This window comes from Manacus vitellinus, unplaced genomic scaffold, assembly GCF_001715985.3.
Source record: "Manacus vitellinus isolate BGI_N305 unplaced genomic scaffold, ASM171598v3 scaffold_73_pilon, whole genome shotgun sequence".
Lineage (NCBI taxonomy): Eukaryota > Metazoa > Chordata > Aves > Passeriformes > Pipridae > Manacus > Manacus vitellinus.
In genome coordinates, this window is record NW_021940773.1 from 2,275,599 (window position 1) to 2,295,388 (window position 19,790).

At 39.6% G+C, this 19,790-nt stretch overlaps 1 protein-coding gene across 1 annotated transcript; it reads left to right on the forward strand.

Moving 5' to 3' along the window:
- The first annotated feature begins 5,359 nt into the window (after window positions 1–5,359).
- On the forward strand, window positions 5,360–19,502 carry PLK4 (polo like kinase 4). Its single transcript, XM_029964535.1, has 16 exons — window positions 5,360–5,701; window positions 5,832–5,927; window positions 6,148–6,243; window positions 6,342–6,456; window positions 8,258–9,290; window positions 10,934–11,034; window positions 12,176–12,549; window positions 12,988–13,092; window positions 13,476–13,578; window positions 14,037–14,186; window positions 14,761–14,891; window positions 15,285–15,376; window positions 15,755–15,893; window positions 17,466–17,603; window positions 18,499–18,605; window positions 18,952–19,502. The coding sequence occupies exons 1-16, from the start codon at window positions 5,360–5,362 to the stop codon at window positions 19,049–19,051; spliced, it is 3,222 nt and encodes a 1,073-aa protein (XP_029820395.1). The 3' UTR covers window positions 19,052–19,502.
- The last annotated feature ends 288 nt before the right edge of the window (window positions 19,503–19,790 follow it).

A 19,790-nucleotide genomic window follows, 5' to 3' on the forward strand; every position in this document is an offset into this window, starting at 1 on the left:
GGTCGCTCCCTTACGCTCTGGGGAAGACCGGCAGAGTTCCATCAGCTTTAGAACTTTATGGTGTCTTCCGAATGAGGCGGAATGGCAGAAAGGGAGGATGACTTCCCCTCTTTCTCCCAATTTCTGTGTTCTGAGTAATTTAGTTTTGCTTTTCATCATCCTCCGTACTCAGCTCCTTTTTACTTTTGTTTCTAATCAGGTTTCTCCACTGATGAAGGACACATTAAATCTTCACGTTTTGTTAATGCAAAAAAGTTGAAAGAAGGTTGGCAGGCCCTGTTTTAAGGGAGTCCTATTACTCTCTTAAAATTATTTAAAGAAGACTTTAAGATAACATTTCTTTCAACGCTTAAGCATTGAAAATAAGATTAGATATCTGTGCTCTCTCTGATAGAAAGAGTTAGCAAGGGATTTGTTACATCAGTAGTTTTGTCTCACAGGCCCTGCTTACAGCAGATGCTGACCCCTGCAGTCATAAATTCAACTCCACAACAGAATAGTGATTTGAGTTTCTTTTTAATCAGACAGAGGAAAGAATTATTTCACTGCATGTTGCTGGTTTGACAATTAATGGAGGAGCAGCTACTCACTGAAAGTCCAAAGACTCTGGTTCCCCTTTTAATGGGGAGACATGAAAGAAAAAGAAGCCAAACTAGACTTTGACATCTACCTCCCAATCTTATGCTAGAAATATGATCATCTTCTGAAGGTTTCCTATTTATAACCTCCCAACTACTATGCAACCCCAAATATGCTATGCACTACACAACAGAACTTCAGAGAATTCCGTACCTGTGCCCTAAAGCACATATACTTTTCCAGCCGTGGTAGCTAATATAAAAAGGAATTATCTACACCTAAAAATTTTGTCCTCTTATAGTAATGCAGCATATTTTGTATGCTCTTAGTTATTTAGTTTGCCCTCAATGTCAATATGTATCAGTTATACTTTTGGCACATGAATTCACTCACGGAACTTTTCTTATCGCTGTTCAGGTTGAAAATCTAGCCTTGAAATTAAATCAAAAGTCTTATTTTTGCTAATCTTCCACCCTAGTTAGTCAAACCAGTGATCACTGTTAATATTGCATAACTTGACAAACCAGTTTTATTTAATCCCTCACACAGTTTCCATTTTACCTTTAAGGATTCTCAGCAATTGACGCATACACTTATCCACAAGCCATTTTACATCAATGGCTTGATTAAGGAGTGCGTGACTGCATGCACGTTCCCGAGAGCCTCCTTTTCTGAAGGAGAAAGTGCAGCCACCTCTGTATTTTATCCTGACAATGAAAGTAGGCAAGCAGTGTTAGAACTGTTTAAGTTCATAGCCACAAGCTGGCAAACACTGGAGAAGGTGAAGTGCTAAATCAGTACACCTCCTCCTTGCATCCTGGATGTCTGCCCTAGCCAGAATAACTCTTCGGGAGCACTCCTCTAGTACAGAAGGAGCCAGCAAGATGTTTATGAGGTGGGGTGATTCAGAGGGCAGACTAATAAAAAAGAAACCAACAAAAATAGTCTTTTTCCCAGCCCAAATCAGTTCCTTGATCTGGTTCACTGTGTAGCCACATGATCATCTGTAAGGGGGGTACTTTTGAATTGGATGATCACTGGAGCATAGAGGCATGAGAAAGAAATCATATTAGGATGTGAAACCAGCTAGAGTATGGTACAATGTAACTTCATGGCACAACCTAATTGTAAGGTCCATTGTGCTTTTTAGCAAGTCAGCCTGATATCCCCTATTATCAGAGCTGAGTTCTTCCTTGGTTTTGCTACATACTGCAAGATAGATACATCTACCCTTGAAACACAATGGTAGAGGTCATACATAGGGGTGAGAAAGATGATGATGGGAGGAAGATTATGTGGGCAGGGGTCGGTCGCCCCTTGCCCTACAAGTAGGGCATGCGCAGACTGCTGCCATGAGGTAATGATCAGGCGGTGTTTGGCTGCCATTCAGGCATCACCTTATACTGCGTACTGGCCCTACGTAGTGTAATGTAGAGCTGATAAAAATGGGGTGTCGGGACTGCTGAGTTGAGCGATCCTCATCCTACCACCGAGCCTGTGTTGCTCCGCGGGGACGCCCGCTAAGCATGGGTACCGACCAGCTGCTGCAGATCCTGACAGCCCTGGCCTGTGTGTGTGGATAAGCACAGTTTATTGACAGGAAGCAACTGAGAGAACAAACTTTTTAATATCCTTTTAGTGTTCCTTTAATTCCGCTTTTTATTATTGAATATTGTTACATAAATAAGTTTTTCATAGTATTTCCCTTTAATTTTTTTTTTTACTAACCAATATCGTGTTAACAGTTATCCATAATATTGTGTTAAGATCCCTTTTCTGGTATCCCTTTAACCCCCTTTTCACTAGTTAATACTGTATTAAATTCTGTTCGTAGTATTTGTTTTTAAGGCCACACAATAAGGTAGTTATTTTGTATCCCTTTTAGTTCTTGATTCTCTTTGCTAAGATGATGATGATGATGATGATGATGATGATGATGATGATGATTATTATTTTCACTGTAATAAAAGATATTTTGTTTGAATATTTCTGGCACTTGTCTTTATTCCGGACATGTATCCAAACGAACTGTTACATCATCCTGCCACACAACAAAGGAAGAAACAGAGGGTGGAAACATCTGCTTTCAGGCAGTGTAAACAGCACTGCATCTGAACGTCAAGCAAGAAATAAAAACAAAAGTGAACTACCAGTTGAAAAGTAAGAAATGGAAAAGCAAATATATCCTCAAAAACTGGGGAAAATTTGTTCTGTGCAAGGGACCCGCAGCAGTTCACTATGGGGATTGAGTCTAAATACTGTTTGAGGCCATACTTGCCCAAAGATGAATTTCATATTTAGTAGAGCAGCTAGGAATAGAAAAGCTCATAAGAATGTAAACAAACTGGTGAGGTAATGGGGTTTGAAGATGTTCCCTCACATTTTGAATTCACCTTAACTACAGAAAGAAAATTTGTCAAGCAAAGGCTACTAGCTCATAAAAACAACCTTGTTACGTTGCTTCGTTTCACATTAGCCATGGAAGTGCTGTCGACCAGGTCTGATTGCCACTGTAACAATAAACAAAAGCTAAATGAAGGTGCCAAGGGACACGTGAGATTCTCTGTTCGTAGCTACAGGATTTTGTTTTACCATATATTTTAGATAGAACACAACAGAAAAATGTCACTCAATGGTTTTAAAGTCACATATGGAAACAGCTGACTTTTCAGGCAGTTCTAGAATGTAATGAAAAGGAAATATAGGGTGCTTTTCCCCTCGCACAGCCTCGTCTCACGTCTTCCTACCTATGGGTGTAATTGCACAAGAATATCAGCCCATCTGAGAGCTGATGCTGCCCCACCATCCGTCTTGTTCCCATTTTGCAGTCTGCCTGTAAGGGTCAAATGCAAGCAGGTACCCCCAAAATACCAGGCAGTGAAAGGATTTAGGAGAATTTATTTCCAAAGTTGGGAACATTTAATGTCTCAGCACAAATCTGCACTGGGCCTAAGAAAGAGACACACCCTCTGTTCTTCTCAGGGCTTTTATCATCGCTGGCCCCCCAACTGTGGGGCCTTCAGACGTGTGCAAGAACTTATCTTCTCTTGTGCCTGGGAGTCAGTGCCTCTAGAAGGCAGGAGGAAAAAATATCTGAAACTGTCTCTGGGAAAGATGCCTTTTTCCAGGCATAAAAGCATCTTTATCCTAACCCTAAACCCTAACTCTAGCCCTAATCCAAACCCAAACCTTATCCCTAAACCCTAATATCCTAACCCTACCCCTAACCCTAACCCTAATCCTAATCCTAATCCTAATCCTAACCCTTAAACCTGAAGAGAGATACCTGGAAGCATGCAGGACTGTCAGAAGTGATCATTTTTCTGCCACCAGGCCAAGGTGACGCATAGGGCTGAGGTGACACACAGGGCTGAGTTAACATACAGGTGGGTTTGTATGAGCAGGTTTTGGTAGTGTGGGAGCTAACAGGGATGGTGTCTGTGAGAATCTGCCAGAAGCTTCCCCCCATGTCCAACAACAGAGCCACTGCCACCTGACTCCAGGATGGATGAGCCACTGACCAAGACTGGGCCAATCAGAAACAGTGGTAACTCCTCTGTGATAACATATTTAAGAAGGGGGGGGGAGTTATTGTGCAGATGTAATTGCAGCCAGAGAAGAGTGGAGTGAGAATATGTGTGAAGAATAGCTCTGCAGACACCAAGGTCAATGGAGAAGGAGGGGGAGGAGGTGCTCCAGGTACCAGAGCAGGTTCCCCCGCAGCGTGCAATACAGACCATGATGAAGCAGCTGTGCCCCTGCAGCCCATGAAGGTCCTTCCCCTGAAGGGTGGGTTTTCACAACGGGAGTGCAGAAATCTACCTGCAGGCCATGGAGGAGCTGAGAACAGGACACACACATGAGTAGAGGAACAATCCTTCTGTGTGTCCAGAGCCGATAATAAAAGAATGTCTGCCCAGTAATGCTCACAAATTGAGTTTTAGGGGTTTACGGCCCATTTATGGTAACAATGGGAAGGACCTCACGGTGGAGCAGGGGAAGGACTCTTCTCCCTTAGCAGTGGCAGAAACAACCTGTGGTGAACTGATTGGAACCCCATCTCCCTGCACCACTCAGGGGGAGGAGGTAGAGCCCAGGAAGGAGGGGTGGAGGGAAGACGTTTAAAGGTTGGTTTTATTTCTCATTATGTTACTCTGATTTGATTGATAATAAATTATTTTTTTCCCCTCAAGTCGAGTTTGTTTTGCCTATGACAGTAACTGATCTCTCTCTGTCCTTATCTCGACCCAGGAGTCCTTCTTTATATTTTCTCATCCCTGCCCAGCTGAGAAGCGGAGTGACAGAGCAGCTTTGGTGGACACCTGGCGTCCAGCCAGGGTCAATCCACCTCAACAGGACTGAGGTGACACAAAAGACTGAGGTGACACACGTAGCTGGGCTGAGGCCATGGCGCGCTCTCGCGCTCACCTCACAGCGCCCACGCGCCGTAACGGCTGCTCTAGGAGAGACGGAAACGGTCACGCGCCCCCTCGCGCACGTGCGGCAGCACTTCCCGGCCCCGCCCGCGAGCACCGCGCGCGCCGCTGCGTGACGTGATTGCGTCAGACGCAGTCTCGTCCCGGGACGGGGCGGGGCCGGGGGGTAACGGCGCGACTTTTCAAAATGTCGGCGGCGGGGGCGCGGAGGGGCCGCCGCGGAGCCCCCGGGAGCGAGCGGGGCTGCGCCTGGGCGGGCGGCCCGGGGCACCCTGATGAGCAACCGCGGCACAACAGGCCCTCGGCACAACCGGTAGCAGGACCGGGGGAGAGCGGCTGGCGCCATGGCGACCTGCATAGGCGAGAGGAATGAGATGTGGAGCGCGGCCCCTCTCGCCGTGTGCTGGGGCCGCGGGGCGCGGAGGGCCGGGCGGGGGCTCCACCTCCCCCGGCGGGTGTTTGCGGGAGCGCGGCTCCTCCAGCGCCTTCGCCCAGCCCCACGTTTTCTGGGGGCAGCCGCTGCCATGGCAGCCGGCGGCGGGTGTATCCCATTTGCCCGGGCGGCGGGAGCGCGGCGGGAAGCGGCCCGGCAGCGCGCGCAGTCAGCCGTGAGCGCGGAGTTGGCAGGAGGATGCGGCGCGGGTGGCTGCGCGGCCCCGCCGGGCACCGCCGCCGTGCCCCGGAGAGCTCCGTCCAGGTACCCCCCGGGGGCGCCACAGGGTTTGTCTGACCTCGGGGAGTAGGTGCGGTGGGAGGGTCCGCGTGGGAAGAGGCGCTCCGCAGCCTGACTGACGGCGCTGTTTGTTCGCGTTGCAGGATTTCAAGGTGGGGAACCTCCTCGGGAAGGGGTCCTTCGCAGGGGTCTACAGAGCAGTATCCCTGAAAACCGGTCTGGAAGTGGCCATCAAAATGGTAAGGCAGCCAGCCAAGGAAGCGTCTGTCTCCCAGGAGACTGAACGCAAGTTGCAACAGGTTGGGGTTATGCAGTTGGGCATTGATGTTTGGGTTGTTTTTTTGTATATAACGGGTATTTAGTTTGGGTTTCAATCCTGGAAGATGTAGTACAACCAAGTACCATTAGTATGTAGTCAGTGTTGCAGTGCTTGAAAAATATTCTGTGGTCCATTTACAGATAGATAAAAAAGCCATGCACAAAGTTGGAATGGTACAGAGGGTTCAGAATGAGGTGAAAATACATTGTCAGCTAAAGCATCCGTCTATACTCGAGGTAAGAATTGTGGGGTTTGTACAGAGACCTGTATGTGTGACTTGTTGTATAGTCTACAAAACGTATTTTGATTTATTTTTCCTCGGTTTATGTTCCAGCTTTATAACTATTTTGAAGATAGCAACTACGTATACTTGATACTTGAGATGTGCCACAATGGTGAAATGAGCAGATACATAAAGAATAGAAAGAAACCCTTTTCAGAAGATGAAGGTGGGGATTTTTTGTTTTGTGGAGCTCTTTGCACTAACTGTTTGCATTTTGGCTCACCCAAAAATATTTAAGAAGAGTATTTAAAACTATCATCACAGTTTCTGTAGCTTAAAGTCTTGTGGTAAGTGATAATCTAGAGATTAATTATTATGGTGCATATATTCAGTTGTATTTCGGAATACTTTGTTTCTGTTTGTGCTGTTAGGGTTATAAAAAAAATAGACAGTGAATTTAGAAGGCAGAGGTATATAAAAAGTAGAGCTTGCCTTTGTACATAGAATTATGTTGAAGTGTAAGTCAAGACTAGGAAGCTCCACAGAGGAAAACTGGAACCTTCACATCCACACATTTGCTTTCTTTGTGTTGTACCTCTTCTGTATTATATGTCACCAGTTACAGAGCTTTCAGGATTATTGTTTGTCTTAGGTAGTGTTCTTGGAAATATTGACTGTGTCTCAAGCTGTGTGTAGAAATGAAGGTAATGCAGTTACTTGTGTTGCTTAAGGACTGAGTTAGCAAGGAAGTATCCAATCTGACACTCCATCTGGAAATTCTGAGTGACTGGCAGCTGAGGAAAAAATCTGCTGTGGTTTTATTGCAGTTTCTTACAGAAAGCACTGAAAATCCTATCTTTCAGTGAGAGATATTGTCAAAGTAATGCTAAAACGTTTTTAGATTGGTTGTTACTCTTCTGAATAGTGTTTTGAGAAAGAAGTCTTGCAAAAAAGATTCATTTGCTTAAGAATTTACCAATTTCATTTTTTTACAGTTGAGAGAGGGAGGATTTCAGTTAGAACACAGACCACTAAAATCCTAACCTGAACAGTACAATTAAAAAAAAAATACAGCGAAGCAAACTGCAGTGGATAATGTTTGAGGGCACAGCTGAGAACAACCAAAGAAGCTGTTCTGGTGTTTGTCTGGATTCAGTGGCTCTTGCCTCTATTGCTTCCAGCCTTACCTTACTGCTCATCTCTTGCACAGTTCTTCCGGTTTACCTGCTTCTCTATCAGTTTCTAATCTAATTCTGTGAAACTAATATAGATATAGATTTTTTGGAACCCATATCACAAGACTAGATTAAAGGGGTACTGCTCTACAGGCATCATCTCTTTAACTCATATCTGTTCACCATTCTTTGCCCTCTGTTAAGAAAAGAAAGAAGGCTGTAAATTGTTTGCTCTAGAAAGAATGATTCTTAAAATTGCTGTAATTGCAACATCACAATAAACTATGCTGTTTCAGGCTGGATATGGTTTTGTTATTCCTGCTGTAAACTATAACTCTTGAATAGTCACTGAATTTCTAGTGTAATAGAACACAAAGGCTGTCCCAATATCATGAACTTACATGCTTTCGAGCCTTGCCAGTTTGCTAATGATAAAACAAATATAATCCAAATTGTCTCCTATATTTTATAATCTACACATAGTGAAGCTGATTGATTTTGTGTATTTGCTGTTTCTGAAAGCAATGAGAAACTTTTTTTTAATTGTTAAGAACCTAATGTAAGAAAGTTTAGGCCAATTGAAAATATTTCCAGTCCTGTTTCCTTTATTCTATTAGCAAAGGCACAAATCTGGTTACTGCGTTATACCAGTTTTTCAATAATGTAGAACATAGTCATGCCAACTTGGCTTAAAGTAGAAAGCAGAAAGTTAATTACAGTCTCAGTAGCATGACACTAAACATTGTTGTAATGTTCTTTTTATTAGAAAAAGAGCAATAGCAGACTTAAAGTTATTTTCAGAGCTGCGATTTCAGTTATAAGATTAAAACATCTGGTTTTGTGTTTTGACAGCCCGACACTTCTTGCATCAGATTATCACAGGTATGCTGTATCTTCATTCTCATGGAATACTGCACCGAGACCTCACCCTTTCTAATATCTTACTCACCAATAGCATGAATGTCAAGATTGCTGATTTTGGACTCGCAACTCAGCTGAAAATGCCTCATGAAAAGCATTACACCATGTGTGGAACTCCAAATTACATTTCTCCAGAGATAGCCACGAGGAGTCCTCATGGACTTGAATCTGACGTGTGGTCTTTGGGTTGTATGTTTTACACTCTTCTTATTGGAAAGCCACCTTTTGACACGGACACGGTCAAGAACACGCTGAATAAAGTAGTGTTGGCAGATTATGAAATGCCAGCCTTTTTGTCAAGAGAGGCACAAGACCTTATACACAGGTTACTCCGCAAAAATCCAGCAGATCGTTTGAGCCTTTCCTCAGTGTTGGATCATCCTTTTATGTCCAGGTCGAGCTCTGCACAGAGTAAAGATTTGGGAACTTCAGAAGATTCCATGGACAGTGGAAATGCTACCATCTCTACAACGTTCACAGGCTCTTCCAGCATCAGTACCAGTGGTTATTTGAAGGAAAAGAAGAAGCTGTTAGTTGGACAGCCACTCCCAAATAAAATTACTTTTTTTCCTAAAAACAAGAATTCTGGTAATAAATCATCGGGAGATGGAAGTGGCTCTTTTCATCAGTGGGGAATTCAGGGAAAGGAAATTGGTGTAACCAGCAGGGGAAGAACCATTCAGCCTGGAGAAGAGAGACCCCATTCGCGCTACCTCCGACGAGCCCACTCCTCAGATAGGTCTGGCACATCCCACAGTCAGACTCAAGGCATATCGAATATCGTTGATCGATGTCACTCTATGGAAGTGCTTTCCAAGCCTAAAGTAGGAACAAGGGAAAATATGGAATACTTTTCACCTGTCAACAGCTACACTGATATAGGAGAAATGTTTAAAGAGAAGACTTCTAGTAGTTCTGGTTCTTTTGAAGGGCAAATATCTCCACCTGTAAAAGATCAACCACAGTAAGAATCAGTTTTTATTACGATAACATTTAGAGCTGGTAATACTGTATTATTGACTTCTTTCCATGTGTAGCAAGTTAAGTATTTCTTTCCCCACAGCCATCCTAGTAGAGAGCCTTGCTCAATTGTTCTTTGTAGAAGAGACAGACAGGGTAGAAGGCATTTAAAATGTAATTACCAATATTTACTTGCTGATCTCTTGTGGGTTTTTTTCTGTTATGCTTACAGAAGATAAAATTAAGTGAAGATTAGGCAATAGATTAAAGAAGTGGTGTACCAGTAAGTAAAGTGTCACTCACTCTAAGATAATTATCTGAAATTTAGTTCTGTACTTAGTTGTAGCTGCTGGGTAAAAATCCTGGCTTCTTTCTATACATTTTCCATTAGCAGAATATCAAAGAACCATTTTCTACTTTAATATAAGGACTTTCATATCTTAGTTCTTGCATTTCTCTCCACATTAGGAAGTGACATGGTTTCATGTTTTTCTCTTTGCAAATCAGTTCAGGGAAAAGACAAACTAGCACTTTTCCCTTAGAAAAAGTAAATGGAATAAGAAGGTTTTCTTGACAACTCTCAAATGTTTGACATAAGGCTCTGTTCAACAAGTTCAGTGGGCCATGTGCATTCTTTCTAGTTTGAGAAATGTCTGGATCAGAAAATCTGTGCAAATGTTAATGCTTACTTTTCTTCCCTATCACTTCATAAACTCATGCTTAATGTAAACATGAGAGAGTATTAATGTGAGTATGGGGATTAACTGAATGGTTACTACTTTTTTTACATAATTGATTATAGGAAAGCCTCTTATATAGTTAGCCTGCACAGCAATCTTAAATGTGAGGTCCTAAGACTTAAATTAGGTATTTATATACTGTGTTTTTGGGGTGTTTTTGGTGATAACTGAGTCCTTGCCAATGGTAGAGTAGGGATCATCACTAAAAGAAAGTGCAGACAAGGAATAGGCTACAGAGATAAAAAACCTTAGGAGCTTAGTGTGAATTTACAACAGATAAGTTGTAAAAACCACTCTGCAGTAAGTGGTTTTATATGTGTTCTTTAGCCTTCAAGAGCTTGAGTTCACCTGTGACTACACAGGTCTAATATATATGTTGTTTAAAAAACTGGTTAAAAAAATCTTTATAATTTTTGGGATTGACTGTATTTTATATAAATACAAATTGGTTTAGGTGGTGGGATTGGCTACATCTTTCAGCTGCGTATGTGTTATGCTGAATGAGATCCACTAGGGTCATGGGTGTCATGTCATCATTCTCCAAGGCTGTTTTCTATTCTGTGAATTAAGAGCTAGATGTAAGAGCAGCCACTGCTGGCAGCATTATCAGTAGCTCTTTTTGTTCATGTATGTCAGCTCCAAGAGCGAGTGCTAACAGGCTTGTGCTAAAAATTAGTAATAACTTTTCACTCCATTTGGAAATAGTGTTTTATTTTTTTATGCTTTACCCAACGAACATTCCCCTGAAAAAGAAGCATATTCTATGCTGCCTAGAGCTACAAAATGCCACCTACATTTCTTAAATGTTCTAAGAGTGTTGTGCTTTCTGCAGCTGTGACATTATACCTTTTGTTGCGCAAGTGTTTTTGATGTAATCTTGATTACATGTGTAACTTTTATTTTGCAGCTCAAATTATCTCTGCCCAGTGAAGCCCCAGGTTGGTTTATTAGAGCAGAAGTCCCAGGCTGAGACAATGCAGCAGTGGCTTGGAAGCATGCAAACAAACGGTGTGTTCCTTATCAGTTATGTATTTTTGCACTCAAGTTGTAGTAGTGACTTGTGGGGTTTTCTGTATTTTATTTCTTTGTACATTGAATTTGAATACTTAGTTTCCTAAAACGAACTTGTTATTTTCTATTAGTATTTTAGCAAAAACAAAAGAGGAAAACAGAATTCTAGAACCTGCCATAATTATTCAGTTGTCACTCAAAACGTGTAAGTGTAAATACATGACAAAAAATTAGCAGGTGACTTGAAAGCCCTGCTAATTTACACGTGCAAATACACCTTAAGGAAAGATGAGACCTCAATGACTGAGAAAGATAAGAGGCTGCAGAAGGAGAGGTGGAGGAAAGGAGAAAAGAGACAGAAGGGAAGGAGGTGTTGTTTGTCACACATCGTTACATCATTTGCATATAATGTAATTTAATCATTAAAATAAACCACAAATCTATTCTGACCTTTTTGCTTTGATATTACCGGACTTGTTCCTTTCCTGTCTGCAGGGAATTCGAATCAGATGACATATGGTCTGAATAATCCTGCTTCACTTTTGTCCCTTCTCAACTGTTCAGCCACATGGCAGGAGGAGTGCAGTAGTTATGTGGGTGAGGTGACAGTTGATCAAGGGCTTAAATATCAAAACCAGGAAAGCACTTATAGGAAGCTTAAAGATAAAAATAGGTTTTGGTCTGGATATAAACCAACAGATTTGGAGTATGCATTTAACATCTTGGGTACTAAAACCTCTGATGATAAAACATTAGTTAGATAACCTGCAGCATGAATGACACTTGTTACTAGTGCTTATCTGAATGGTAAGTGAGCTGTCTTTCAACAGATTAAAGTAATTCTTGTTTATGAATCTATTTGAAATCTTAGTAGTTTGTTTATAAATGGATTTTAAAAAATTGATATATAAAGACTAAATGAAATCTAGTAACAGCTTTTTTTAAGTAGCACTGGAATTTTATTAGCAGTGGTGTTGATTGGTACTCAAGTCATAGCCTGATGATATGGACTGAGGAATCCCATTCTTCACTTAAATAAAGCCTTCTAAGATGATCTTTTGAAAAGCTTTTAAAACCATTACAGCATTTTTTCCTTCTAATCCTTCGAATCTACAATGTACCTTTATGATGCTTTCAGTTCCTCTGAGACCATCTGCAGACCTAACTGGCAACAGTAATGCACATGGAGGGTTTCGGTATCATCTGGATGTGCAGCAAGATGCCCCAAGAAATGCATGGAACACCTTAAAAGATATAAGGAATCATGATGCATCTGTCGATTGTCCACATTCTTTAAACCAGAGAAACCCAAAGAAATGCATCCCTGGAGTTCTCTGCAAATCTGAGGAATTTCAGCCATCTCCCACATGTGGCCTTTGGTCAACTTCAGAACAAACCCAAATGTGGGGCCAAGAACCACCAGCACCCCAGAAACCTGCACTGCGAAGTATTGTGTCACCTCTCGATGCTCGCAGGCTGAAACCAATCAGGCAAAAAACAAAAAATGCAGTGGTATGTTCTTAAAATGGGAACAATTTAAATATTAAATATAGTGCGACTGTCTCTTAAAAATCACTTGGTAAACTAGAATAATTTGGTTTTAGGAAACTTAATTTATAATAATTTAAGTCAAAGTTATATTAGCAAGATGCATCTTAGTTTTGGCATATAGAATACTTACAAGTTAATAGAGCTGACCTGTCTGTGTTTGATTTGTCACTTAAGAAGCCACACCCTCAGTGACCAGGCTGATAACTCTTCAGTCATGGTGAAGTGCTCTGTTTTAATAGCACTATTAACAAAAGTTACTGTAAGAAGCATTTATAAGTTTGCAATGCATTCAAGGAAAAATAAAAGCATTTTTTAAAGCATTTGTGGAAAAAAGTGGTATCTTGCCTTTCCAGAAAGTAACGGTCTTTTTGTTTAACTTGTATATTTAATATGTTCTAGGTGAGCATTCTAGATACTGGGGAAGTGTGTATGGAGTTTCTGAAAGAACACCATTCACAGGAACTTGTGAAAGAAGTTCTCAGAATATCTTGTGATGGAAATGTGGTGAGTATGTTTTGGATTTCTTCACAGATGTATAAAGGGCTTAGAGTTCATTCAGAGGGTTTGTTTTTTATTTAAGTGATTATTTGTTTTGAAATCCAATGTTTATATATGCACAGCTGGAAACTTTTTTGTAAACTATATTTGTAAACAGCCACACAAATATAGGGAGCAAGCAATTATTTCAGAGTAAAACTGGGCTTGACTTTTGGAATAAGTGAAGTATTGTTGAAAAAGTGCTGCTGTTAAGTAATTACCTAGAGAAATAGAGTGTTCATGGTAAATCATGGTAATTAATTAAACTGTGACTTATTTCTATATCTGTTTAAAGTACAGAGTGCTGTAGTAAGTGGCAACTAAACACAATTTTTGTTCCCTTTTTGTAGATTGCAGTTTATCATCCAAATGAAGGAAGAGGTTTCCTTCTTGATGACAGACCTCCTGCTTCTTCGGAAGGCACCTGCATGTATAATTTTGACAACTTGCCAGGTAACCTGAAATTTATTTTAAAATTATGATGATTAATGTGATATTTTAAGTGAACCTTGAGACTTTATAGCTTTTAGCCACTACTTTTCAGATAATTGTGAAGTAAAGCTCCTTTTAGAATAAGATTCAAACTGCAGTTTAACTGGAAACTGTTTTGAAACTTCACAAGAAAGTGTAAATCCAGAGGTTTTAATGTCTTTTATATGGAAGTTCTAAGGAGTCACCCCTTTACAATGTAGTGCACTAAAATTAAAGCTCTCATAATCTTTTCCTCGTTCGTACTGGGAACTGTTGGTTAGAAGTAACTCAGTTTCTTTGAACATACTTCTGTCAAGAACTTAAATATTACTTAGAAACTTCAGCTATCAAATACATATTTTAAATTACTTATCTTCAAGCTGGTGCACAGTGTTTAATCTGCTAACTCTTAAAAAAAGTTTTTAAATTTTCTTTTTTAGAAAAGTACTGGAAAAAATACCAGTATGCAGCCAAGTTTGTGCAGTTGGTAAGAACAAAAACCCCCAAAGTGACGTTCTATACAAGATATGCCAAATGTATGTTGATGGAAAATTCACCCACTGCAGATGTTGAAATTTGTTTTTATGATGGTATGTATTCATTTCTGCAATTATGCAAATAGTTAGATCATTATATTAGAGCTGCATTAAAATATTGCCAAACACTAAAACAACAATAACTTTAGTTTGAAGAAAATACTGTGCTATAAATAGGTTTTTTTGTCCACTCTGCCTTTATTCTAGCACTTGTAGATTAGTTGATTATTCATTATTTTCTTACTTCAGGAAGTACATGTTGCCAAAGTGTTATTTATTACCACTTGTTTTTATTCACGTGCTCTTCTTTGCGTCTACATTTGATAGTTAACCTGCTTAGTGAAAGGCATGTCCCTAGTCTTCAAGCTTTCCACTGTTAACTGAGGTAATAGTTTTACCTCTCTCGAGGAGAAAGCAGTTGGTTGCCTTTTCCCATCTAAGTACTGATCTTTGGCCATAGAGGGCATTCCATTAACATCACACTTTATTTCTGCCAGACACAGAACTCATGTAGGAGTGGTTTTACTTTTGCAGTAATTCAGTCAGGGAGATACACTTTAGTAGAGTAGAATGTAATGACAGAAATCTGTACAATTCACACTAAAAATTGTTACTTTTTTTTTTACAGGAGCAAAGATACACAAGACAGCTGGTATAACTCGTGTGATTGAAAAATCGGGGAAATCGTTCACTTTGAAAGGAGAAAATGAAGCAGAGTTGAAGAAGGAAATACAAGTTTATATGGATCATGCAAATGAAGTAAAGTGTTTTACACAGACCTTTTCTAGTGCAAAGCAGTTTCCTAAAAACACAGTTTCCCTTTCACAAATGTGCTTCCAATGTTGCTTTTCATATTTTTCATTACACTATTAAGAAGGAAGGATGGTGTTTTTGGAAGAGCAAATGTCAATGTAAAGGTAACAATAACAATGCCTTGCAACAAAGGCTGAGAGGAAATGCTTGATAGTGTGTAAAGCAGGTTTGCCTGTCTGGTGAAAGGATTAAACAAAACTGATGAAGCTGCTTTATACAACTTGAAAAATTCAGTACCATTGAAATTTCCTTGTGTGGGCTCACCTGCCACACTAAACGTGTACAAAATACTTAGACATTTCTCAATTTAAGACTTCATTAAACTCCTTCCAATTTCAGGGACATCGCATATGCCTTGCTTTGGAATCTGCTGTTTTGGAAGAAGAAAAAAGGAGTGGAAGTGTTCCATTTTTTCCAATAATTGTTGGAAGGTAGTATCTTTCACTTGAAAATACTTAAGTATTTGAATATTCCCATTCAGCAGCCTTATGCAGCAAACGTTTGCAGAAGCCAAGGTTGCTTAACAGAGCTTACAGTCATTAGCAAATATTAACTTAATAGCATGTACGGACACCTTATTTTCGACCTGCAGAGCCTCCTTTGATATCAAGATACTATGCACTTGTGGATTCAGACTAAACCAGGCCAGCAATTAGCAGGTGTAAAAACAATTCTACAGAAGACCACTGCTGTGCTTTGGACAGTCTGTAGTAAATTGAAGGAATTGAAGAAAAAGCTACATCTCCTCATATGTTTCTTGAGTCCCTTTTGGACAGACCTTTTCCCAGTTTTTCTCATTATTTTTCCAGAAAACCTGGCAATACTGAATCACCACAGGCTGTAACACCTCCCCTGTTGGACAATATAAACTGTTCAAGAGAAGCTGTGGCACTGGATAGAAATAAGGCTGCCAGTTCTACTCCAGTTCAGACTCCAAACTGTACTCCTGTAAGTACACAAAACATACCATGGAAACTACTCTCCTGTAGGAATTCAAATATCGCTCTTTCATTTGAACTAATGGAATTACATTTGTACGGATCTAGGCTTTTATTAGCCATTTGTGAACATATTGACTAGAAATGTTGACTTTGATTTCAGTTAATTTTTGATACCTGGATTTAAGATCATTGGAAAAATCAGAATACTCCAAAAGTTTACCACAAATTTCTCCTAGGAACAGAGTTTGAAAATTACTTACTCGTGTTACACAGCACAGTCTCTGATTTGAGAGCTCCTCAGCAGTGTATATTGAATGGTAGTCACAAAGGTTCTGGGCACTTGAGGCTGTTGTTCTGAAATAATCAAGTGTTAGTGTGTATATAAAAAAAGGGTAAGTGAAAACACATGGGTAGCCAATAAGGCTTTGTGAGCAATTTCATCTAGTTTGTTTAAAAGACCCTCCAAACTTTGGTTCCTGCATCACAGCCCTGATAAAACTCCCTTAACTGACTGGGGAATAAATATATGTGTGTATATATATATATATATGTACAGGGGTCTCGGCAGACTGAGTTTGTATCATCTGAAGTTTGTTGAATCTACATCAGTCTGCATCTGTGTTCTTTGATTGTGTAGCTCATGTCATTAGTGCAGAATCTGACAACTTTCACTTGACTAAGGTGAACCTGACAACAAAAATTCCTTAGGGCTTCATCAGTGGTATTGATTTTCACACTGACTGAAGGTTACCTATCGTTGGAGTTCTAAGCTGAGGGTTCAACATTCAAACTCAGTCTCTATTTGCCATACAGCAAACATTTCAGTCTTTAAGAACTATATCTGTAGTTTCCTTGATAGTTGAACTAGATCTATATATCCTGAGGTGTACAGCTTGTTGTTTCTTCCAGGTTCCTGTAATTATCTGGATCCTGATCTCTTTCCTGACCAAACTCTCCTATTTGAGGCATTCCCTGATTTGCATCTTTTCACTGAACCTGAATCTTAAACACTGCTAAGCACAGCACCTCATCTCTGTCATCTCTGTGACTGTGGGAGGAGGTATCTGAGTAGTGGAACATCTTCCTTGTAGGGAGTAGTTGTGGTGTTGTCCTAAAGATCTCTGACGTTTGATCCTCTGTTATCCTTAATTCATTGCTTTTGTCTCTCTAAACCTATAACAGATTATGTATGTGCTACAGAACCCATCTATTAATGTTTTATGTTCTAGTTTCCAATTAATAGCAATGTCTGTACTTTTGTAAAATATTAGCTGAGTGGTCATCTGAATGAGGGCTGCGTTATAGTCTAATGTGCTGAAAATGTTGTGCTGAAGCTGGACAGGGTTTTCTGACAGTAAAAACACAACTGAAGTAGAAAACGTAGGGAAAGCAATTCCTTTGTGACTACAGGGAGATCTCCTACAAAATCCTGTGGGGATTTTATACTGTAATGCTGTTAAATGAAGCATACAAGCTAAATCTGTCTGTATATATGAACAGGTGGTAATTGACCACTAAGATGGTACATAATCAGTGGGCTTAATACTAAGGCTTTATTCTGTGCATCCCTGGGTTCTAGGTGGTGTATGAAAAGCCTACATTTATGATCAACACTGCTGAAACTATGTACTCCTCTGTTCGTCAAATGGAATGCAGTCCAAATTCAGCCCAACTTGTAAAATCTGTCTTTGTGAAAAATGTTGGTTGGGCTTCTCAGGTGAGAAATTAATACTGATAAAGGAGGGAAGTCTGGTTTTTTTTCCTATTAAATTTGAGATATGTATTTGTCAGTCATTAACTTTAAACTTGATTTGTGAGGATTCATTCAGTTGTGCTTTGCTACAGTTTAAATCTAAAATGTCTATGTGGAAAGATGCTTTTAAGTAAGTGTCTTAGATAAATACCATGGTGAATTACATAAGTAGAAGAAACCAAAATAATTGTTTAGTATTTCAGTTACCAAAATTTTTCTGTGGCTATTATTGCCTATTTCAGTGTCTTCTGTCATTTAAATTTGACTCTAGTAAAAAATTGAAACTGTTAAAGTTGTGTTCACTAATATAGATGTAAAGGTGTCATAACAAAGAATTTTTAACACATGTACCAGATCTGTACAAGAGAAATGAATCTGCCTCTACAACAGGAAAAGCTGTTTCCTTACAATGACATTTTCCTTCTGCTTTTCTGTGGGAGCAGCTTTAGGTTTAAAAAATATGGCAATTCAGATAAAACTTCCTGTCCTAACAGAAAAAAAGTTTGCTTTATATACATAAACTTTAAAGTGTGTATAGCTGTGAACTCTTACAAATGGGCCTCTATTTTATGATTGGTTCTATTCAAAATTTCTTAAGGAGTGGTTAAGTTAAAGGTAATTCTTTAACTCTCATTGAAAAGGATGACTTAAAGCTGAGCATCTGAAACCTTAGGAAGTTTACATGAGACTACTTACTCCAAAGTAGTATCCATGCAATCTTTATCTTTAAAAGACTGACCATGATACCTAAGTACCTTCAGCAACTCTGAAAAACTTTCAGCTTCAATTATTAGAAAAATTCTAGGTATGTAATTTTGTATTTCATATCCTCAAACCGTAATGCAACTTCTCTCATTAGCTGACCAGTGGAGCAGTGTGGGTTCAGTTTAATGATGGATCCCAGCTGGTAGCCCAAGCAGGTGTTTCTTCTGTCACTTACACATCTCCAGATGGCCAGACAACCAGGTGAGTCTGTTCCTGCTATAAAATAGTCCAGGTAATGGTCAGTGCAAGGCTGATTTTGGTTTGTAAATATTAAAACTTAGCTTTTCAATGACTTCACAGTTGATTAGCTTCTGTAATCTTAATAAATAAAGAGAAGTACTCATAGCTTTGGCTGAACTCTGGATAACAAATTAATAGAACAAGCTGGAAATGCATCTACTTGATCTCCGGAGAACAGCCACTATTTATTTATAATATTTAAAACGGGAAAGGTTAGAAAACTAGTGTTTTGAAATAATTATATTATTTTAAAATAAAACAAATTATTTAAGCATCTGTATTTTTCTATGTTGCTGTGCTTCTCTAGGTATGGAGAAAATGATAAGTTGCCAGAATACATCAAAGAGAAACTGCACTGTCTGTCTTCTATTCTTGTGATGTTTACCAGTCCAGCTGGTCCTCACTGATTAAAGCAAACTGGGTGTCACGCCATGAGACCTTAATAAACTCACTCACTGACTTTTAAGTAAAGTGACTGATCTTACTCAGTTTATGCAGAAATTCTTCTACTATCTGATAGAAAGGTAGGAAGGGTTGCTCTGTTTATGTATAGCAAATTCTGTATAAAGTATCATACAAAATATGCTTTTTCATCAAAATGATGGATATGCTTGCTCAAGCAAAACTTAGAGCAATTAAGTTTGACCGCATTAAGTTTTTGGAAATAATCTGAATCTGTTGTGTTTTTTTTCTTGCCCCACTGCTTACTCAGTGTGAACAGTCAAGGAAAATGTATCTGTGCTGTTGAAGTATTTGTAAATAACTTATATTTTTATGTGTTACAGTAATATTTGTAAATATGTATATGTTTTGTAACTTGTTTTTTATTTTTTGTAGCGGCAGCTTAAACTTCCCTGCACAAGCATTTGATACAAAAAAAATAAATGCAGTGGTAATTGTCTGGATCTATTTATTTGTTTCATGATCAAGTGAACGGTGAGAGGAAAAGGCGCTCAAAGTATTAAGCTCAACTTATGACAGGAGCTGAGCTGGTATTTTAGAGAAAATCATATGTTGGGAATTTAGGGCTGGGTGAAGCTTGGGAAGAGACAAGTCTTTAACTGTTGCACAAAGTTACTTCTAACTTGTTGAACTAAAAAATTGTGCTGTGCTTTGTATATTCCATATTTTATCTCTGGCCTACAG

What these genes read in the sequence shown, in the direction of transcription:
- PLK4 (XM_029964535.1), top strand. Translation starts at nt 5,360, where the DNA reads ATGGCGACCTGCATAGGCGAGAGGAATGAGATGTGGAGCGCGGCCCCT. An exon ending in AAAAAACAAAAAATGCAGTG is followed by an intron (nt 12,550 to 12,987) that starts GTATGTTCTTAA and finishes AATATGTTCTAG; the next exon opens with GTGAGCATTCTAGATACTGG. An exon ending in TGAAATTTGTTTTTATGATG is followed by an intron (nt 14,187 to 14,760) that starts GTATGTATTCAT and finishes TTTTTTTTACAG; the next exon opens with GAGCAAAGATACACAAGACA.